General features: G+C 40.5%; 1 protein-coding gene across 3 annotated transcripts in view; it reads left to right on the top strand.

Moving 5' to 3' along the window:
• STRN3 (striatin 3) overlaps positions 1 to 10,761 on the top strand; it is a 101,956-nt gene extending 91,195 nt beyond the window's left edge. For all 3 annotated transcript variants that reach the window (XM_005299168.5, XM_005299166.5, XM_005299169.5), the window contains 5 exons: positions 3,314 to 3,481; positions 3,990 to 4,130; positions 5,705 to 5,812; positions 8,761 to 8,847; positions 8,944 to 10,761. In XM_005299168.5, the coding sequence (XP_005299225.1) occupies positions 3,314 to 3,481; positions 3,990 to 4,130; positions 5,705 to 5,812; positions 8,761 to 8,847; positions 8,944 to 9,113 (674 nt within the window). In that variant the 3' untranslated portion in view covers positions 9,114 to 10,761. The remainder of the gene's footprint in view (positions 1 to 3,313; positions 3,482 to 3,989; positions 4,131 to 5,704; positions 5,813 to 8,760; positions 8,848 to 8,943) is intronic.
• The last annotated feature ends 8,049 nt before the right edge of the window (positions 10,762 to 18,810 follow it).

Raw genomic sequence — 18,810 nt, 5'->3', positions numbered from 1 at the left:
ACTTAATGAGCAGAAAGGAACTGAAAGTGGCATAATTTACTTAGGGAAAGTTGGTTCTTCATCAAGTGGTTGTCTATAAGTCTTCGATTCATGGGTATTGCGTGCCCCCCGGCACCAGAGATCAAACTTTTTTTCTTGTTAGCAGTCCCCTCTCAGTCTGTCCATGCTCATGGAATCTCCCCACTTCTCTGGAGGACATAAAGGTGCAGTGCAGACCAACTGTCACTGTTCCCTCCACTGACAGCATTGGGCCAGAGATGGAACACTTCAGCAGTCCTAGTAATCCTGTTTTAAACTCGCGTAGTTTCATGTGTTGTAAATAGTTTTTATTTTAGTCAGATTTAGGTTAGTTCTTTTTTAGTATTTTAAGTGAGAGTATTTTAAGATAGTTTTAACATTGTTAGGTGCTGGTATCCGGTGATAGATTTAGTAGCCAACATAGCTTCTTGATTTTAAAATGTCCCCCTCCTGTAATGTTGCAATGCCAGCCAGAGGCACTCATGGGAAGTGTCTTTACTGTCTACGTATGGGACATATTCCTAGTACATATGCTAACTGCTGTTCTTTCAGCAAGCTGTCTCAGAACAGCAAGGAAATTTAACTCAGGATATAGCTTTTGGACATATCCGTGACATCTGACACAGCCTGGTGTGTCGGATCAGTCTGTTTCCAGTGTTGCCTCTCTGAGTAGTCCTCCTGCTGCAGTTATAAGATTTTCAACTGAAAAGGCACATAACTTTAATTTTCTGAGTTCTTAAAAGGAAAAGAAGTCAAGATCACTAGAGCCCTGCGCTGATACACAAATGTATCTGGGGATGCAGATATCTGCAGATGTGCAGGGCTCTACGCTGGGGACTAGGCTGAAGGTCCGAGGTATCCCCCCTGCTGGAGCCTGGTTTGGGAGACCTGTGGGAGTCCACGCAGAGTCGCGGACCCTCCACCTGTCCTCGGCCGGGCGGGGAGCCTTGGGGGTGGGGACATGGCCTGGGCTGATCTAAAACCCCTCCCCCGTGCACTGCGGGCAGGTGGAAGGTCCACTGCGGCTCCCCGGCTGGGCTCCATGCTGGCCTGGGTGGGGGGAGACCTGTGGAGCTTCCCGGGGAGTGCTCTAGATCCCCACCCAGAGCAGGTTGAGGGTTTGCCACAGCTGTCCGCCCAGCTCTTACCATGGCCGGACTGCGGCTCCAAGCCGCCCTCCCTCCCCGGCCGAAGCCGGGTCAGGGGGAGCCGCACTGGGAGCTGTGGGGAGCCACGGCAGACCCTCCACCTGGCCTAGGTGGGGGGCCTGAGCAGCCCCCGCCCAGGGCAGGTGGAGGGATCCAGGTTATTCAGCTACAAGATCAATACCAATTTCTTCAGCTCCCTCATCCATGGTACCATCAGATTTATTGGAATCACCTCTACAGGCTCATGCTGACATTCCATTATTGGTACTGTGTATGCGTGAATCATTGGTATCTATTGAACATCCGACTGCAAGATCTGACACTCCCTTAATGAAGACTCCTCAAGCCTAACTGGTGTAGGGCTCAGAAAAAAAACTGGGTCCATCTGTGAGCAGCCCTGTATTTAGGATGGAAGCATTGTTTTGGGAACCCTGAGTGAATTTTTTTTTTAAGGTTTGTCAGACGAGTGCCAGTTGGAAGGCAGGTTTTGTTAGATATTTCTAGCTTCTTTCTGAATTACGTTTTTCATTAAAAGAACGAGGAGTCCTTGTGGCACCACCAAGGTAGGAAAAATAACTTCCCCGCTGTTACTCACTCCTTCTTGTCAACTGTCTGAAATGGGCCACTCTCATTACCATTTCAAAAGTTATTTTTCCTCCCTTGGTATCCTGCTGTTAATTGAATTGTCTCGTTAGACTGACCTCAGGCTTGGTAAGACAACTCCCATCCTTTCATGTATTTATACCTGCTCCTGTATTTTCCACTCCATGCATCTGATGAAGTGGGTTCTAGCCCACGAAAGCTTATGTCCAAATAAATTTGTTAGTCTCTAAGGTGCCACAAGGACTCCTCATTGTTTTTGCTGATACAGACTAACACGGCTACCACTCTGAAACCTTTCATTAAAAGATTACTGTATCCCTGCCCTTCACTTTGTTCCTTCCCTCCCTGTCCTTTTCTGCTCCCAAATAAATAAATAAATAATGCCGCAGGGATGGTCATGCCCAAAGCCTGATATGAAGGAAGTTTAAAAGTATATTGGAGAAGGAGGGGAAGAGGAAGAAAGGACATGTTTTCCTGGAGCCACTCACCCCAAAGCAGAAAGGAAGCCTCAAGAGCTCTTTTATGTTATTTTTTTGGCAAGGAGGCTGGCACTGGGTATAAATACCCTTCTACATGAGAATCCTAGAGCTGTCAGGTTTGTGAAAAGGGAGAGCCTGGTAAAAGCAGCTGCTAGAGCTCGGATCTTTTCTTCTCCTTCTCTCCCAGCTACAAACAAGGCACATTTCAGCTTCTCTGTTCCCTATAACTGGACATCCCTTTGAAGCATCACAGGAGCAGAGAAGAGCATCAGGCTATGTCTGGCCAGCCCCTTCTGTTGTCTTAAGAAAGAAAAATTGCCTTACTTATAGCCATTTAGTTGCATTTTATTCATTTGTCATTGCGAACAGCTGAGGTGCCTTCAGCCATGAAAATTAATTTATATTATACTATTGATTAAAGATGAAAGTTCCTGCGATCCAGATCAATGAGTAACTGCTACCTAAGTTATCATCTGGTTGGCTCTGTAACTATGGAACTTTATTAAAATAGTAATTCTTTCTGTACATCGGAGTTCCAGGTGAATCATACCATTATTATAGGTGTTATGCAAATGATTATTATGAATATGCTTTCAGTAAAGCATATTACTGCATGAAAACATTTACATGGATTTATCTAAAATATTCATTGTACTAGCCCATTTTATTTTATAGAACATAGAGATTGAAATTAGGTTTCCAACCTCATCTACTGACTGACAACTAAAGTAACACACACAATGTGTGAAATTACAAGTGCCTGCTTTGGATCCAATTTTAGTTTTTCGTTGCAGTTTAGTTCAGAATTCTATAATCTCCCTTTTATTTTGGGGGGGACTTTTTTTGTTGGTTACTGGTTAGATTTTCTCTTACTGATTTCTACAGGATTGTTACATGGTTATGATATCTATATTCTATTAATTGCTGAAGCTGGAAAATACCAACTGTGGCTTTTGAGTTTACCATAGGAATTATTTTGTACCTAGGTAAAAACAGTTTTTTAGTATTTCTCATATTCAGTAAAAAGCTTTAACTTTTAACTTTGGAATTTTTTTTCCTTTCCAGAGCCAAACGTTCTAGCTGGCACATTAATTGCTCATACAGATGCAGTCTGGGGTCTTGCTTATAGTGGTATAAAGAATCATTTACTATCTTGTTCAGCAGATGGCACTATTAGATTATGGAATCCACCAGAAAAATTGCCCTGCATTTGCACTTACAATGGAGAAAAGGGTGAGTATGATGTTTGCCTTTTTTTTTTTTTTTTTAAAAAGGCATTTTTGTTTAAAAATTTGTGTGATGGGAAGAGGATACGTTTGTTTCCTCAGTTTGCCCAAACCAAGTATCAACTTGCAGTATTTCTAGGACTAAAGGAAAACTACTGGAGCTCCAAGGAAATGTAGCTGTGATGAACCTCTTAAGTGAAGCCTTCACTCCCTTCTACAGCCATCACATCCTTCCTCTTCAGATGTTAGCTCTCTAAGTGGAATGAGTTCTGCACAAACCTTAGCTGGTTTTGGCAATCTTACTTTTTAAAATTGCTGATTATTATTATTATTGCTGATAATTAAGGTAGCTGCTTTATTTCTTTTTGCAGCATTTTGTAAAAACTCTAAAAGGAGTTTCTTTGGTAATTACTGTGGAAGAAAAATAGGAAAGATCATTTAAACTTTTTTAAACCTATAAGATATCTTAAGGGTTTTATTTCTCTATCTAATCTTTTTTTTTCTTTTCTCCTTAGAACATGGAATACCAACATCGGTTGACTTTATAGGTTGTGATCCTGCTCATATGGTCACATCTTTTAGCACTGGCAGCACAGTCATTTATGATTTAGAAACGTCCCAATCACTGGTAATACTCTCATCACAGATAGACTCTGGTAAGTTAATATGAATTAATTTTGTCTCGTATGCAGCTTAGATGTATGCTCTTTCCAAAGCTTCAGTGTATGGTGAGCTAGAAGAGCTTTATTCCTCTTTTTCTGTATTGCACAAATTCACATTTTAATTCTATTCTGACTTTCTTTGATTGTCATGTGGAGATGTCAAATCATAGAAATAGGGGGATTAAATGAGGAAAAGTAACTTTCTTGGCAAAGGAAAAAATTTTCATCTTTGTTTTAAAAAAAAAAAAAAAAAAAAAAAAGTTTGAGAGAATCTGGAATGATCTGAAGGATAAGGATGGCGCTAATTCAGAAAGGGTTACAGAGATGCTGAAAGTGACAGAACCTTGCTGAAAAACTAAAAATGTAGCTAGTCTTTCAAGAACCAATTCCCTGAATTAAATATGAAGGAACAGAGTTGTAACTACATAGGCATATGCATGAATATGTTAAGTGCAGGCATTATGGTTCTAACATAAGAGAGAGTGTCGAATTCTGAATGTACTTTACAGAATTAGTATGTCTTAATTGCTGACTCTCTGTCTTCTGGACTGGGAGGTTGAGCACCAGGATCAGATCCAGTGCTGAGAGTGCAGTATAACATCAGTGTTGCCCTTTTGTAGGTGCCGGCATTTAAACCCCTTCTCAGTAAAATAACGTTGAAAATCTAGTATTGTAAGAGGGCAATGTACTGTTTCATATGTAACAGCTCAGTTTGTCTAGTGTTTACCCTGATAGTATTTAATGGCTAGAATTAAGCACCTTGAGACCAGTAGATTATGAAAGAAACTATAGAGAATCATAGTCTGTTATATTGGCCTTTATACTAAGATAGAAGCCCAATTAAAGGGAGGAACATATCTCTTTGGTTAAGGATAAAAACTTAAATAGCTAAACATCAAAAGAGAAACCCAAAACTTCAGCAAAGTATCCTTTCACAAGGTAAATGATACACCAAGATTTAGGAGAAACTATTTTAAAGACATTGTATGTATTATTAAATAATTTAAGTAGAAATAAGACATTTGTGTAGTGCATAGGAAAAGAGAATCTAGTTAGTTGGTTAGGAGTCATAACCTAATCTTAACATAATCTTTTTTGACACACACACACACACACACACACACACACACACACACACACACACACACACACACACACACACACACACACACACACACACACACACACACACACACACACACACACACACACCATTACTACTACCATGACATACAAACATAATCTGTTCACCCTCTCTCTAAAGTATCTTTCATACATATAGCCCAACCACACAATTTTTCTCTTCATGATACCGTGATTAGAGTGCATGTGGATTAGTCCCTGCCCTGTAAAGCCAGAGCACATCACATGTATTTCTGTCTTTCATTTCATGTTTTTTTCTAAAATGTCTCATTAATTTTCCTGACACTTGAATTTCCATCCAATATGCTATTAATTCACTGGTTATTTTTAAATATGGTGTGTTCTTGGGCAATATTATTACTTGCTGACTGTATTTTTACTATTTATCCATCAAATATTTTACCTATAACTTTCTGTCTTTTCAGGACTGCAGTCAAATAATCATATTAACAGGGTAGTAAGTCATCCTACACTTCCTGTAACAATTACAGCTCATGAAGATAGACACATCAAGTTTTTTGACAATAAAACGGGTAAGGATACTAAGAACCTAGTACATTAAGCTGAATGATGTTTAAAATAAATCTGGGTGGATATGGGAGGGTAATACCACACACAACTTGTTGCAGAATCATAACATAGATTTGTTGTTCCACTGTTACATGTTAGTATAAAAGAAACATTCCCCTTACAGTAGGAAAATATATAACTTTTCCAATATTATCTTCATAACCGTCATCAGATAATCCTGCCTATACTTACTTTGATATAAGGGAAACATCACATTTTGCATTTTAGTCATATCTTGTTGTAAATCCATAACTGACTGAAAATCTGAGGCCTTGTTAAAGGATTAGTTCTCAATTGAAATGTGTGAGGGGATGGGGGGAAATGAGAAAAATATCTTGATAATCATCCATAAGGCTAAGATTCAGTCATGGGTATTTATAGTATGTCATGGACATGTCACAGGCCGTAAATTTTTTGTGTGTATTGCCTGTCCATGACTTATACTATAAATACCCCTGACTAGATAATAGGTGCTCTAAGGGGGCCCCAGGGCACTGCTGCTGCTCGGGTGGTGAAGGTTGGGGAAGGCTCTGGGGAGGAGCATGGCCCAGGGCGCCACACCTGCTCGGGGGTGGAGGGCAGCCCGGGGTCTTTTTTTTTTTTTTTTTTTTTTGGTCCATACACAAGCCAGTTGGCTTCCAGATTAGCCACTCCTGTGTCCTAGTCAGTCCCCTTATATTTCTCTCTTGGGGCTTCTGACCTTGCTTCAGCTTGCAGCAGAGCCAGGCAGCTCTCCTTGCAGATAGGGCTGAACAACATGACCCAAGATTCCCATGGGCTTGTCAGCAATTCTGTAACTGTGTGAAGGAACAGTTAGGCTCTCTGTTATTTACGAGGGACCTATCATTTTAGCCAGTGACTGCCTGTACTAAGTCATCAGGGGAAGGCTGTTTTTTCTTTGTTGTTTTTGGGGGGGTATGATGAATTCCCTTTCTGTACTAGCTTCCCAGTTAGTGCTCTACATCCTTTCACTGAATCTTGGCAGCTGCTTCTAAAAGCCAGTCTTTCTTGGTCAAAAATTTCCCTTGTTAAATATTATCACAAATCCAGATTTCAATAACATAACTTCTCCTTTCATAAACCAGTAGATATCAGCCTAGATCTACCCAAATTCTTTCCAAGTATGGCTGAAATGCAGTAAAGAGCCCAGGATTGCATTAGGAAGCTACATCTGAGGTAGTGAGAGAATATTTTCCCTTTGGCCCTGATGGGCTTTGATTACCATGGATAATAGGTCCTCTCCATCATTGCTAAATACTACCTTATTGAGTGCCTCCCCATTCCCCTTGTCTTATTCTTTCCCATACCCTGCCTCTCCCCAAAAATTAAATATGTAATCTGTTTCTTTCCTGTTAAAGATCAAGGTCATTACCTACAGACCTGTTGGAACAAGAAGTAATTTATTGTGGCCAAGGAGTTGTGATTGGGGCTGCTAGAGGCCCATTTTAGACTTAAAATGGCTTATCTGTTTTACAAACTGTAAGCTCTAGAAAAGGAGATGAGATGAGGGAATGGATAGAAAAATGTAGACACAGCAACTGTGCTAGGGTATGTCACAAGATGTTCCTATACTGCAACAAAAAGATTGAGAATTGCTGTCTTCCCCACATGCTCAGCGTCTAACTGTTCACCATGTTTGGGATCAGGAAGGAGTTGTTCCCCGGGTCAGATTGGTAGAGACTGGGGTTTTTTTGCCTTTATCTGCAGCTTGGGGCATGGGTCACTTACTTGTTTGAACTAGAATAAATGGTAGATTCACTAACTTGAAATCTTCTAATCAAGATTTGAGAACTTCAGTAACTCAGCCAGAGGTTATAGGCCTATTGCAGGAATGGGTGGGTGAAGTTCTGTGGCCTCCGATGTGCAGGAGGTCAGACTACTACATGATCATGATGGTCTCTTCTGGCCTTAGTCTAATGAGTCTGAGTTTATTAGAGTACTAGCTTTCTGTTCTTTAGAGTATCTGTCTGCTCTTCCACATTGTACACTGCATATTTACAATACTTAATGTATATGTAAGGATGTATTTATTTGGGTTTAAATAAACATATTCCAAATGTCTATACCAAATTTTGATATCTTTGCCATCATTTTAAAAACAGAAGAGTGGTGCCCTGCCTTCCTCTTGTTCCTATTTCCCATACATGTGTATATATAACCACCAAAAAAAAAAAATTATAAACCAAATCAAAACATTCCCAAAAGAAAACCAGCCCCTTATGCCTTCCAAATTCCCAGGGCTGATTCCCCAGAGCCTGCCTTCAATTGGAAGCGTGAAACCTAGAATAATGCCCCTCTGTTTTCCTTGTGTTTTTACTAGAATGTTTTCATTTGTGAAAAATTTGAACAACCTGTAATTACATCTTGTGCATTTATTTTGCGGCAGTTGCAGTCACAACAAAAGTTATTTAATTCTCGCACACATGTGTATATATACAAGTCGTGGTCATGGTGATGACATTGAAACTGAAATTCTTCAATATTCCTCATCCTGCCCTTCAATGGGCCTCAGTGATGACTTGTGGACATTGGGGCAATACACGTGTAACAGTGTAGTCATCACCGTATCCACTTAGTCTTTGGTGGTCTTGTTATGATTGCCAACGAAGGTGCTAAGCATTTTAGAGACATGGTGTCCCTACTGTGAATATGCCTATCTGAAAGTCACTCAGGACCATCACCATGCTATATATAGGCTATGAAGCATCTTTCACGTAGTTGTTAAAAATTAACAACAAATAGTTAGAGTTTAAAGTGATATAAATGAATGTCAATTCCAGTATGATTCTAACATATTTAATTTAAATCTATATTGTTGTTTGCTACCTCATATTAAATTGATTCCTTAATATAATTCTGTCAAAAAATATTAAGACACTTCCCGGGAATTGATACTTTATTTTGCTTTTAGGTAAAATGATCCATTCTATGGTTGCTCACTTGGATGCTGTCACAAGTCTAGCAGTAGATCCCAATGGAATCTATTTGATGTCTGGAAGTAAGTTTTAACTTTATGTATTGTCTACCAATTTTGCTTTAATAATATTTAAAGGATATGAAAACCTAACTTTTTGTATCTTTCTTTTTAACACAGGCCATGACTGTTCCATTAGATTATGGAATTTAGACAGCAAGACTTGTGTACAAGAAATAACAGCCCATAGGAAAAAGTTGGATGAGTCCATTTATGACGTAGCTTTTCATCCATCAAAAGCATATATTGCCAGTGCAGGAGCTGATGCCCTTGCCAAAGTATTTGTGTGACACAACAAAACAAACCTGCACCATAATAGCAGGTCTGCTTGGACAAAAAAAGAGGGAATGCATCACTGCCATCAATGAAACGGCTACCAATAGGACACTACATCTGATCTGCCTGGGCGAAGGCTGTATGTGGGGCAGGTTTAAGTTGGTGAAAAGTCACCACATCTTGAATAATGTCAGGCTTATTAATTTAACTGTAATTACTGTATTTTTTTTAAAAGAAAACCAGTATTTGTAGCCTGGACTGAATATGAACTGAGCATATGTCTGTTCTTTAGGTGTCTTTAAGCAAACGTGGAGTCTGATCTTACAAAAGACTTTTATTTTGGACTCTGTGTGCTGCCTTAGGGTTAGGAATGTGGTGCTCTTGTGGGGGGAAGTGAGCTCCAAGAGTAGCTTTCTTTTCATCTCTTAGTGATCTTCTGTTTATCAGTTGAATGCCACAGATCCCCTTTTAAACTTTTATTTTGCTTTAAAGAAAAGGAAATTTAACTTAAAATATTTTAGCATTAGTTGCACAAAATGTTTGGATAAAATTCTAGTTTTTATAAGTCTTTTTATATATTTAGCCTGTCACAACAGTGCTCAAGATTGTATTGATAATGTTTTTTCTGCATTATAGAACCCTAAAACACAGAGATCTCACTGACCCGCTGCCGTGTAACCACAATCTTCCCTTCTTTTGCCTAACACAGCTCAGCTAAGTCCTTTCATTAAGGATGCTAATTCATCATCATCGCATAACTGTCTTCATAAATATAAAGGACTGTAAAGAAGTATGTTTAAATGAAACACAGAGGGGTTGTAATACCCTCCCAGTGAACTCTTAAAAAAATTAATCTTGGCATCCTATCACTGTGATATTTTGTACATCTTACTGTATTTACAAGTTTATTTATCAAGGATTACCCATCTTGCTAATGGCCTATTGTTATTTATTTCACTTTTTGTTGGTCTTTATATCCTTTTATGTAGTGTGTTAAAGGGCCCTGTATATCTATTATGGCACTCTTTGAACAGTCTAAAATAGACTAAAAATAGGACATTTCATAGTTTTTAAAGTTACAAACCAAGATTTTTTTTTCCAGTTAAGTATCTGGAGGGAAGTTGATTCCAGAAAAAACAATCTTGTTTCAGAACTTTTGGAGTGAAAAATGTTTATTTGCGTTTCAAATAGAATACAGAAGTAGTTGAATCAAGATTCATAAATCTGCTGTGTTTGGACTAGTTATTCCCTGCTTTTATTTTTTTCAAAAGTGCTTCAGTTTATTGTGTAACTAAAGATTTTGTTTGTGTAATGCATGATTAAGACAATAAAGTATTTTTTCTAGTCTTCCACAAAACTTTTCTGATCAGTTTGCGGGTTTTGATGAGTTTTGTAAGGTTTCTGTTTTACAAACTATGAATCAGCAAATTTTTAAGATTGTACCACGTAGCAAAAGTACAACAGTTGAAAAATAATGTATATAAAATGCATATAATAAATATTAAATGGTGTACCTGTATGTTACTGTTGGCTACATTATTTTGTGTTGCACAGTTTAAAGATGACATTTTATTCTGAAAATTACTAAATTAAGAAATGTCTAAATTTTAGTGAAATTACATCTTTTTGTGCTGTTTAAATAAACTGCATTGTTTTTGAAAACTGGTAGTATTTGTTGGGATATAAACAATTTTTTAGTTACCTGCAGCAACACGCCATATAAGAACATGTCTCTAAAGAGTGAAACTCCTACTGCATTTTTAATTGATAGTTTTTCTGTCTGAGAATAAGTTGAAAATGACTCGGGCATTTTTAGAATTGTAATCATCATGCTCTTCAGTTATTTCAAGAGATGAAGTGATATGAACGTGGGATTGGGGTCGAATAGATACCCAGGTTTTATTTCCAACTCTGTCAACTGACTCATGATGAATAAGCTAAATTTTTGTGCCCCAGTTTCACTCTGTGTAAAATGAGGTCTACTCACCTTTCTAAAGTTTTTTGGGATCCTCCAGTGAAGGAGGATGCACCGCAAGTGAAGAGTCTGCTTCTGTTAAAAGCAGACTAAAGCTGACATTGAGCCAATGTGCATGATGACTCAGTTTGCTGAAAACGTGTTAGCTGAATGGAAATTAAAAATGAATATTGCATTGTCTGTAACTTTCTTTGTAATAATTATCCCTTGCCCAGATATAAATATGCTTTGAGGCCTTTGAAAATGTTCTTATAAGTGGTGACATCTGTAGTTGCATGTGATCCATCCTGTTTAGCAATGAGAAGGTAGATCTCTCCATCTAAAGTCAAGCAAATTGGATGAAAAACAAAAGAAAACTGATGTGCCCATGGGAGGCACAAAACAGTAATCATTCTGAAATTAATTTTGTTTTTAGGAGCAAAATGGTACAGTAAGTTATAGTGCGTAGAAATTGGAGAACTTTGCTCATTACCATCAAGGTGAGCCTTTCAGTGACTGCTTGTTAGGACACTTTTTCTTTTTTTTTTTTAAATAGCTAATTTGCACTTTTTTGGTTCGTTTCAATCTAAAGTGTTCAACTAATCAACAGACGAGAGTGTGATTTGAATTTTATTGGAAGTAATTTCATGATCACCTTTTCTGAAGCTGAGCATTGTTTCTGGCAGCTTTTCCAGACTGCTGCATTTTAATGCTTAAATGAAATGTGATTGTTTGTTAAACATTGTCATGCAAAAAACATTTACCTCATTTTCTTTAATTGTATTAAAATTGAAATGGTAAAAAAAAACTGTTTTTCTTAAGTTGAATCTCGTTGTTATGGTGTTTTTAGAGTCTTAATGTTATGTTGGACCAAATGATGTATCTTGGCTTCATTTACTGAATACTGACCTTACCTCTAGTATAAACTGTTCTTTAATTGATTGCAGTCCTAACATTAAAAATGCTATCAGTTTATTTAAATTACAGAACAGTTTATGGCATTGTCGATGGAACAAGTTGACACTGTGTGCTGCAGTAGACACTAATTAAAAACAAAATCTAAAATAAATCCTCTCCAGTTTGAAATGGGTGTACCATAAGGACTGACTTGCTGGCATTTCTGCAATCAGATGTCTTTCTGCTCCGGTTTCAAAGAATGCATCTATTGTCATTCTCTCAGCTTGCCTGTGTGTTGCAGGATCACTCCCCATCTTGTTACTCATTATAGGAACTGTTTTAAGCAGATGAATGGTCCAAATTGCCCAGTATCATGTCTGAGAGGCCAATATCAAATGCTTTGAAATGTGTTTTTAAAAAAGAAAAAAGGTCAGGCACCTTCATTTGTGAAATTATAGGGGGAAATTTCTTCCTCAGTTCAGCTAGTGATAATCATATGCCCTGAGGTAGTGGGGATTGACTGCCCTTGTCATTTTATCCTCATTGGTGAACATGTGGTGTTCTTACAAAATAGTTTTTTGGATCTTTTGAAGCTTATTATCTTTTTGAATATTTTTATTTATTTTCCTCAGTAATACTCTGTGACACATGCAATTCCATAGGCTAATGATATGCTGTGTAGAAAGTACTCCTTTATTCACTGTAGATCTGTTTACTTCAAAGTTCATAATGCTGCCTTGGCCTACCCATTTGTTTTAGGTACTTCTCTAACAGCAGTTGGTTCCTAAACTGAGGTCCATGGAGAGCTGTCTGGTCACATAATGTTGGCTGCCTTCCTTATTTTCAGCTGCTGCATGACATAAAAGGCAGCTAAAAATAAATACTTCCCATGTAAACAATCTATATAGTTTAATAGGGATGTTAAGTGTTTCCAATTAGGAAGAGAGATTGTTCACTTGACAGTGAACTGGAGATGAAGTTCATTGGACAACCTTTCTCTAGTAATATGTGATACAGCCTATGAAAATATGAACTACTTTGTCTTACTCTTCTTTTCACAATAAATATTCCATTTTTTACTCTCATCGAAGATCCCTATCTATCATAGCCACATGTAGCAAATGGGATAGCAGAAACAAAGAGCCAAGGAAGAGCTGAGACAAGGTGATTACAATTAACATTGCCTTCAAGATGAGAATGAATGGAGGTATATTTTCCATATTCTGTATTCTCTACTATTGATGCACAGAGTGCACTTCCTTGAGCTGAAACTAACTTTCTATTCTTGAGAAGTTACAACTAACTCAGAACACACTGATGATAATGTATATGAATAGTTCAGATTATTTTTTAAACATAATCACGTTGGTATTTGCTTCACTGGCCATAGTGTGGCCCAAAGTAGGCATTTGGCCTAATCTAAATAATTGTCATCAGCAAATGTTCATATTGCTGATTTTTAAATCAGTAACAGCTCTTTACCCTTTCATCCTTGTTTACCAGGATTCTGTAAAGGCCCTAAAAGGGACTTCACCCAAACCCCTCCAGACTAGCCTTCACAACCTCCTCAGGCAAGGAGTTCCACAAGTTGACTGTGCGCTCTGTGAAGAACTTAGTATTGATAAGACTCTCTCTGTTAAGGCCAGATCCAACAATATACTCTAGCTACTTTGAACTACTCCAGAGCAACAAAAAGCAGCCAGAGCATGCTGGCCATTTAAAATTAGTTACTTTGCATCTCTGGAGCAGCACAAAGCAGCTGCAGCATACTGCTGAATATAGCCTGTGATATGCGATCATGCAACCAAATTCTTAAGGACAGCCACATTTGTGGAGAAAAGGGCAAGTGATCCACTGATGAGAATTCTGGTTTTGAGTGTGCACAGTCCACCCCATTGACTCATTTCAAGCAATAGAATTGCACCATGCTAGTTAACTGGTGAAGGATGAGTGATGATTGATTATTACGAGTATTACAATGACCTGACTTGAGAGACCTGAGCTGTTGATTTGGCCTTATCTGTTAGTCTCTAATCCATAATAATTATTGTAATTATTAATTTGGCTTAATTATCACTTATTTTTTTTCAAATGTAGTCAATGTACAAATTTAAATGAGCTTCAGCAATGTGGAAATGTTGAAGAGTATATTGGCTCTTTAAAGGATCTTTTAAATTTATTTTATTCAAATTAAGTAATGGATTTACCTGTGAATTTTCAGAACATTAATTCTGTACTTATACCAAGTATTGTAAGTGAAATGGATGCATGGTGGTATTGGTATATAAAGAAGTCGAATCCCTGCTTTAAAAGCAAAGTTGCAGTTGTACAGATACAACTGATTTTTTTTTTAATATCGAGAGAAGGAACACTGGGTGACTTTCTGAAATGAAACAATGGCTAATTATATGTGCTGAAGACCATTATTGTATGGGGTCAAGACTCCTTCATATGAACTTACTTTGCTGACTAGGAGCCCACACTATTTAAAGTGAATTGGAAGGACTGTTTGAGAAAATGGCCTCTGTTAACATTTTGGCATTCTTTGGTTGCAAACTGGGTTAGTTGTCAGAAAGATAATGAGAAAAGCCAACGGATTCTACCTTGCCATCTAGCTGGTAGAATCATTCCTTAGGAAGACAAATTAAATTAGCTATTTGCCTCTGTTTGTTTGTTTGTACTAAACAATGCCTAAATCTGCTTACTATCTCTGATAACTTCATGCTTGTGCAATAATAAATCCTACAACATTTTATTATGAACAATCCAGTATTTCTCCAATCTTGCAGTTTTTATGCTAGCAAAACACATTCGTTTGTGGGTTTGTTTTTGTTTTTTTAAGTTTGATTGCAGGATTGGACCCTTTATGCGTGCGCGCACACACCCCCATCCTATCACAGCAGAGGGGAAATTTGGTTGTACTAGGAGTATGCCAATCCCCAGGCTCCTGAGAGAAAGAGGAATGCCATTTCAGAGCCATATAACTTCTCCCAAATTCAGAGTCCACAAACAGATTGTGCCTGGGTGTAAAGAGAAAAGGTGTCTCTGTCCCTTGACCACCAATTAGCCAGCCCAGCGGGGAGTTGATTGGCAATCATGACTTACCATGCACCATACACTCCTCCTTAGCATCTGAGCAATGTGCCTCAGGTGGTATGTGACCAGGATTCATCACTGAATTTGGTCTACTGGTTCCTTCTGCATGTAAGCAGTCCTGAACCCATGCCAGCCATCTTGTTACTGTTGCTCGGCCCTCTCTATCCTACCATTTAAGTATTCTTTTAAACTGTGCATTCAGTGGAAGCAGGTCCAAAAAGAATCAACTCTTTCTTCTGCCCCCTCTTCTCAAAAGGAAACTGGCTACTCTCACTTGCTTCAGGAGTTAAAACAGTTCAGTCTTGCCTTGTTTTTACTCATATAAACAGGAATTTCCTTTGTCTAGATGGAGACATCGAAAAGAGATAAGTATATTTCCAGTTGAAAGAGTGGTGTATGAGATTGCCAATTTTGGAATGACAGCCTCATGAGTGCTACAATTTACAGAATAAAGCCACAAATAGAAGAGGTGTCAAAAAATGAAAGTTAGACTTGTGTAAATTCTTGGGATGTAGCCATACCCAAATTTATACTGGAAGTTCGAAAAGTTGGTCGTGTTCGGTTATTAAAATCAAAGACCAGGTCTGACATTGGATCTTAATTTCTAAAAGGACTCATTTTTAAAATTTAGCTTTAACTCAATGAATTTGCTTCTGAATTCTTACAAAAATAATTCCATATTCCGAGAGGAGGTGCTGTGTGTTTTTAAAAAAAAAAAAAAAAATTGAGGGGGAAGCCGGTGTGCACTTTTTCATACATAACAAAAAAATGTTTAATACCTGTCTTACAAGCAATACTCCTTTCCATCTTACGCCTCTATAATGTTAAGTGCTCAGGAGGCAAGGTTGTTTGGAGAGAAGATTCCAGCACTTTCATTTACTGCATTAACACTCAACTCAAACTGAGTCTATTCAGTCTTCTGGAAACATCTGGTTTACAGTAGACATGTTCAGAGATTTAAAACAGGCACTAATGTTGTCAGTGGTTCATCTTATATATGTTCCAAAATATTAGCTTGACTTATATTTATATTCCCCATATTTACAACAAGGAGACGATTAATACCCCTTAATCCCTTTTTCTTACTTAATGGGGTCCTTCTTATGGCTGCATCTGGGGAATAACTCCACTTGGTCTAAAGCCCCTTTTGTCCCTTGTTTGTGCTGCAACCCTTTTGACACTTCAGAAGTTAGAGGGCTTCCTCTGGGAATCGGGATGCTCCTTCTTCATGGGTTGGTCCTCAGGCCGGATTACTTATAGTAGTTCTTCGAGTGATTGCTCATGTCGATTCCAATTAGATGTGCACGCACCACGTGCATAACCATCGGAAAGTTTTTTCCGTAGCAGCACCCATCGAGTCAGCTGTGGAGCCCCCCGGAGTGGCACTTTTATGGCATGCAATATATGACCCTGCTGACCCAGCACCTCCTCAGTTCCTTCTTACCGACCGTGACAGGTGTTGGAACTGTGGCATCTTGCTTAGCGAGTTCTCCACATTTCCCTAGCTTGTTTTATAGTAGTTATAACTTTTCTTTAGTTCTTGTATTTTATTTTTGTTGTAGTTAGTAGCAGTTGGGCTGAGGGGTTTACCCTCTGTCCCAACTGCTTTTTCTTGGGATGTCTTTCATGCACAAGTCCCAAGGATTCAAAGTCCAGCTCCATGCCCATGCCAACAGGCGACCCCCATGACTCGTGTCTGGGTGAGGCTCACCAAGCCTATAGGTGCAGGATTTGCAAGGGGTTTCATCCTAGGACCAAAAAGGAGCATGACTTTCACCTTAAGCAGCTCCTTATGGAGATGGCACTTAGCCCTCAGTCTCCTTCAGCACCGCAGGACCTGGCACCAAGTTCGGCGGCAGTGGTGAAAGCAGCAGCGTGGATGGACTCCGGTAGACACCCGCGGCACTGCTGCTCCCCGGCACCGAAACTGGCGGCATCGACCCAGCACTGCTCCCACTCCCCAGTGCAGAAGTGGCACCAGAAGCAAGGGAGGAGTGGCTTTCCATCCCAGAGACGACCCCCTCCCCCCCCCCCCCGAAGCCAGCCAATGGGGCATGTCCCAGAGAGGAGCACCCAGGGCCAAAGCCTGTGAAAGCGGCACCATAGACTTCGGCCCCACAAGGGGGACCGTTGAGTCCAGTGCCATTGGACTCCCCAACGCACAATATTGAGGAAGTACAGCTGCCATCCACCCCGGATACCTTTGTGGCCGCAAAGGACCTCAGTGCCATGATGGCACCGAGATCACCTACGATCCACGCCAAGCCTCCAGTACCACAGTGTATGGCACAGTCTCGAGCAAACCAGCAATGATCCGGCCATCGGCCCTGCTCCCCATCATGGCACTGGTCGTACTCACGGCACCAGTCATACTCGCAGCGGCGCTCCAATTCGCAGCAGCGCTCCTGGTCACCTTCGAGGAGCAGGTTCCGGACCCAGCACCGGTCCTGGCGCCACTCGCCCTCCCCGCGTAGCTCCAGGTCACAGTACCACTCCATGTTGCGGCATCACTCCCCAGCCTTGTGGCACCACTCGCCAGTTCAGCTCTGCTCGGCGCCACCCCGGCCCTCACAGTCCCGATCCCATTTCTTGGGTTCAGAGACAGGGTCTAGGTACTTAAGAGCGGGACTGGCACTGGTCAGGCTGTGGATGCCCTGAAGTGGGGGCAGGGCCATGGCCAGCGCAGTGGCAGGGACCAGCTCAGTGGCCATTCTGGACCCCGTGGGCCTATCACCAGGCCCAGGGTGCACAGTCTAAAGACTTCCCGTCGGCCACCTCTGAACTGAGAGTGCCAGAGGCCTCAGCTAGTCGGCCCACCCCTAGGGGTACTGAGGAGTCGCCATGCCATGCCCCAATTCCAACCCCAGTTCCTGAGCCAGAGGCGGACAGAGAAGCAGGTCATCGGGCTCCTGATGAACAGGAGGGTCGGGAGGACCCTATTCCCCCTTGGCCTCTTCATCGTCGTCCTCCCCGGACGAGGCTGTTTCAGGCACTTCCATATCCGGGCCACCTCCCATAGACACCAGGACCTTCTGCGCAGGGTGGCGCACATCATGGGCCTGCAGGCCGAGGAGGTGGTGGAGTCAGAGGACCTGATGGTAGACGTTTTGGCCCCGGAAGGTCTATCACGGGTTGCCCTGCACCTCATCAAAACTATTCTGGCCAATGCCAAGACTATCTGGGAGACTCTGGTCTCCATCCCCCCTACAGTCAAGTGTGTGGAGAGAAAGTACTTCATGCCCTCTAAGGGGTACGAATATCTCTTCATGCACCCACAGCCCTGCTCTCTGGTGGTTGCAGCCGTGAACAAGAAAGAGAGGCTGGGGCAGCAGGCCCCAGCACCCAAATCCAAAGAGACCAAGTGTGACGGGTTGGATCACAGAAACCCCCTTGGGAGCTGCCACCTGATGTGCAAAGACTACCTCTGCTCCTGTTTTCCCTGCCAGCTCAGGACTCCAGCACCCTGTCTTGCTGAGCCAGACTCTCCCATCTGCTCCAACGGGCACAGACCCAGGGTCTGAATCATTTGCCCCAAAGCTGCAAGTTTACCTGAAAACAGCTCACAGAAATGTGCTTGTCTTTAGCACTCAGATGCCCAACTCCCAATGGGGTCTAAACCCAGATAAATCCGTTTTACCCTGCATAAAGCTTATGCAGGGCAAACTCATAAATTGTTCGCCCTCTATAACACTGATAGAGAGAGATGCACAGTTGTTTTCCCCCCCAGGTATTAATACATACTCTGAGTAAATTACTAAATAAAA

Source organism: Chrysemys picta, chromosome 4, assembly GCF_011386835.1.
Source record: "Chrysemys picta bellii isolate R12L10 chromosome 4, ASM1138683v2, whole genome shotgun sequence".
Taxonomy (NCBI): domain Eukaryota; kingdom Metazoa; phylum Chordata; order Testudines; family Emydidae; genus Chrysemys; species Chrysemys picta.
The sequence above is the reverse complement of the archived record's forward strand: the minus strand, read 5'-3'. Positions and strand labels throughout refer to the sequence as shown.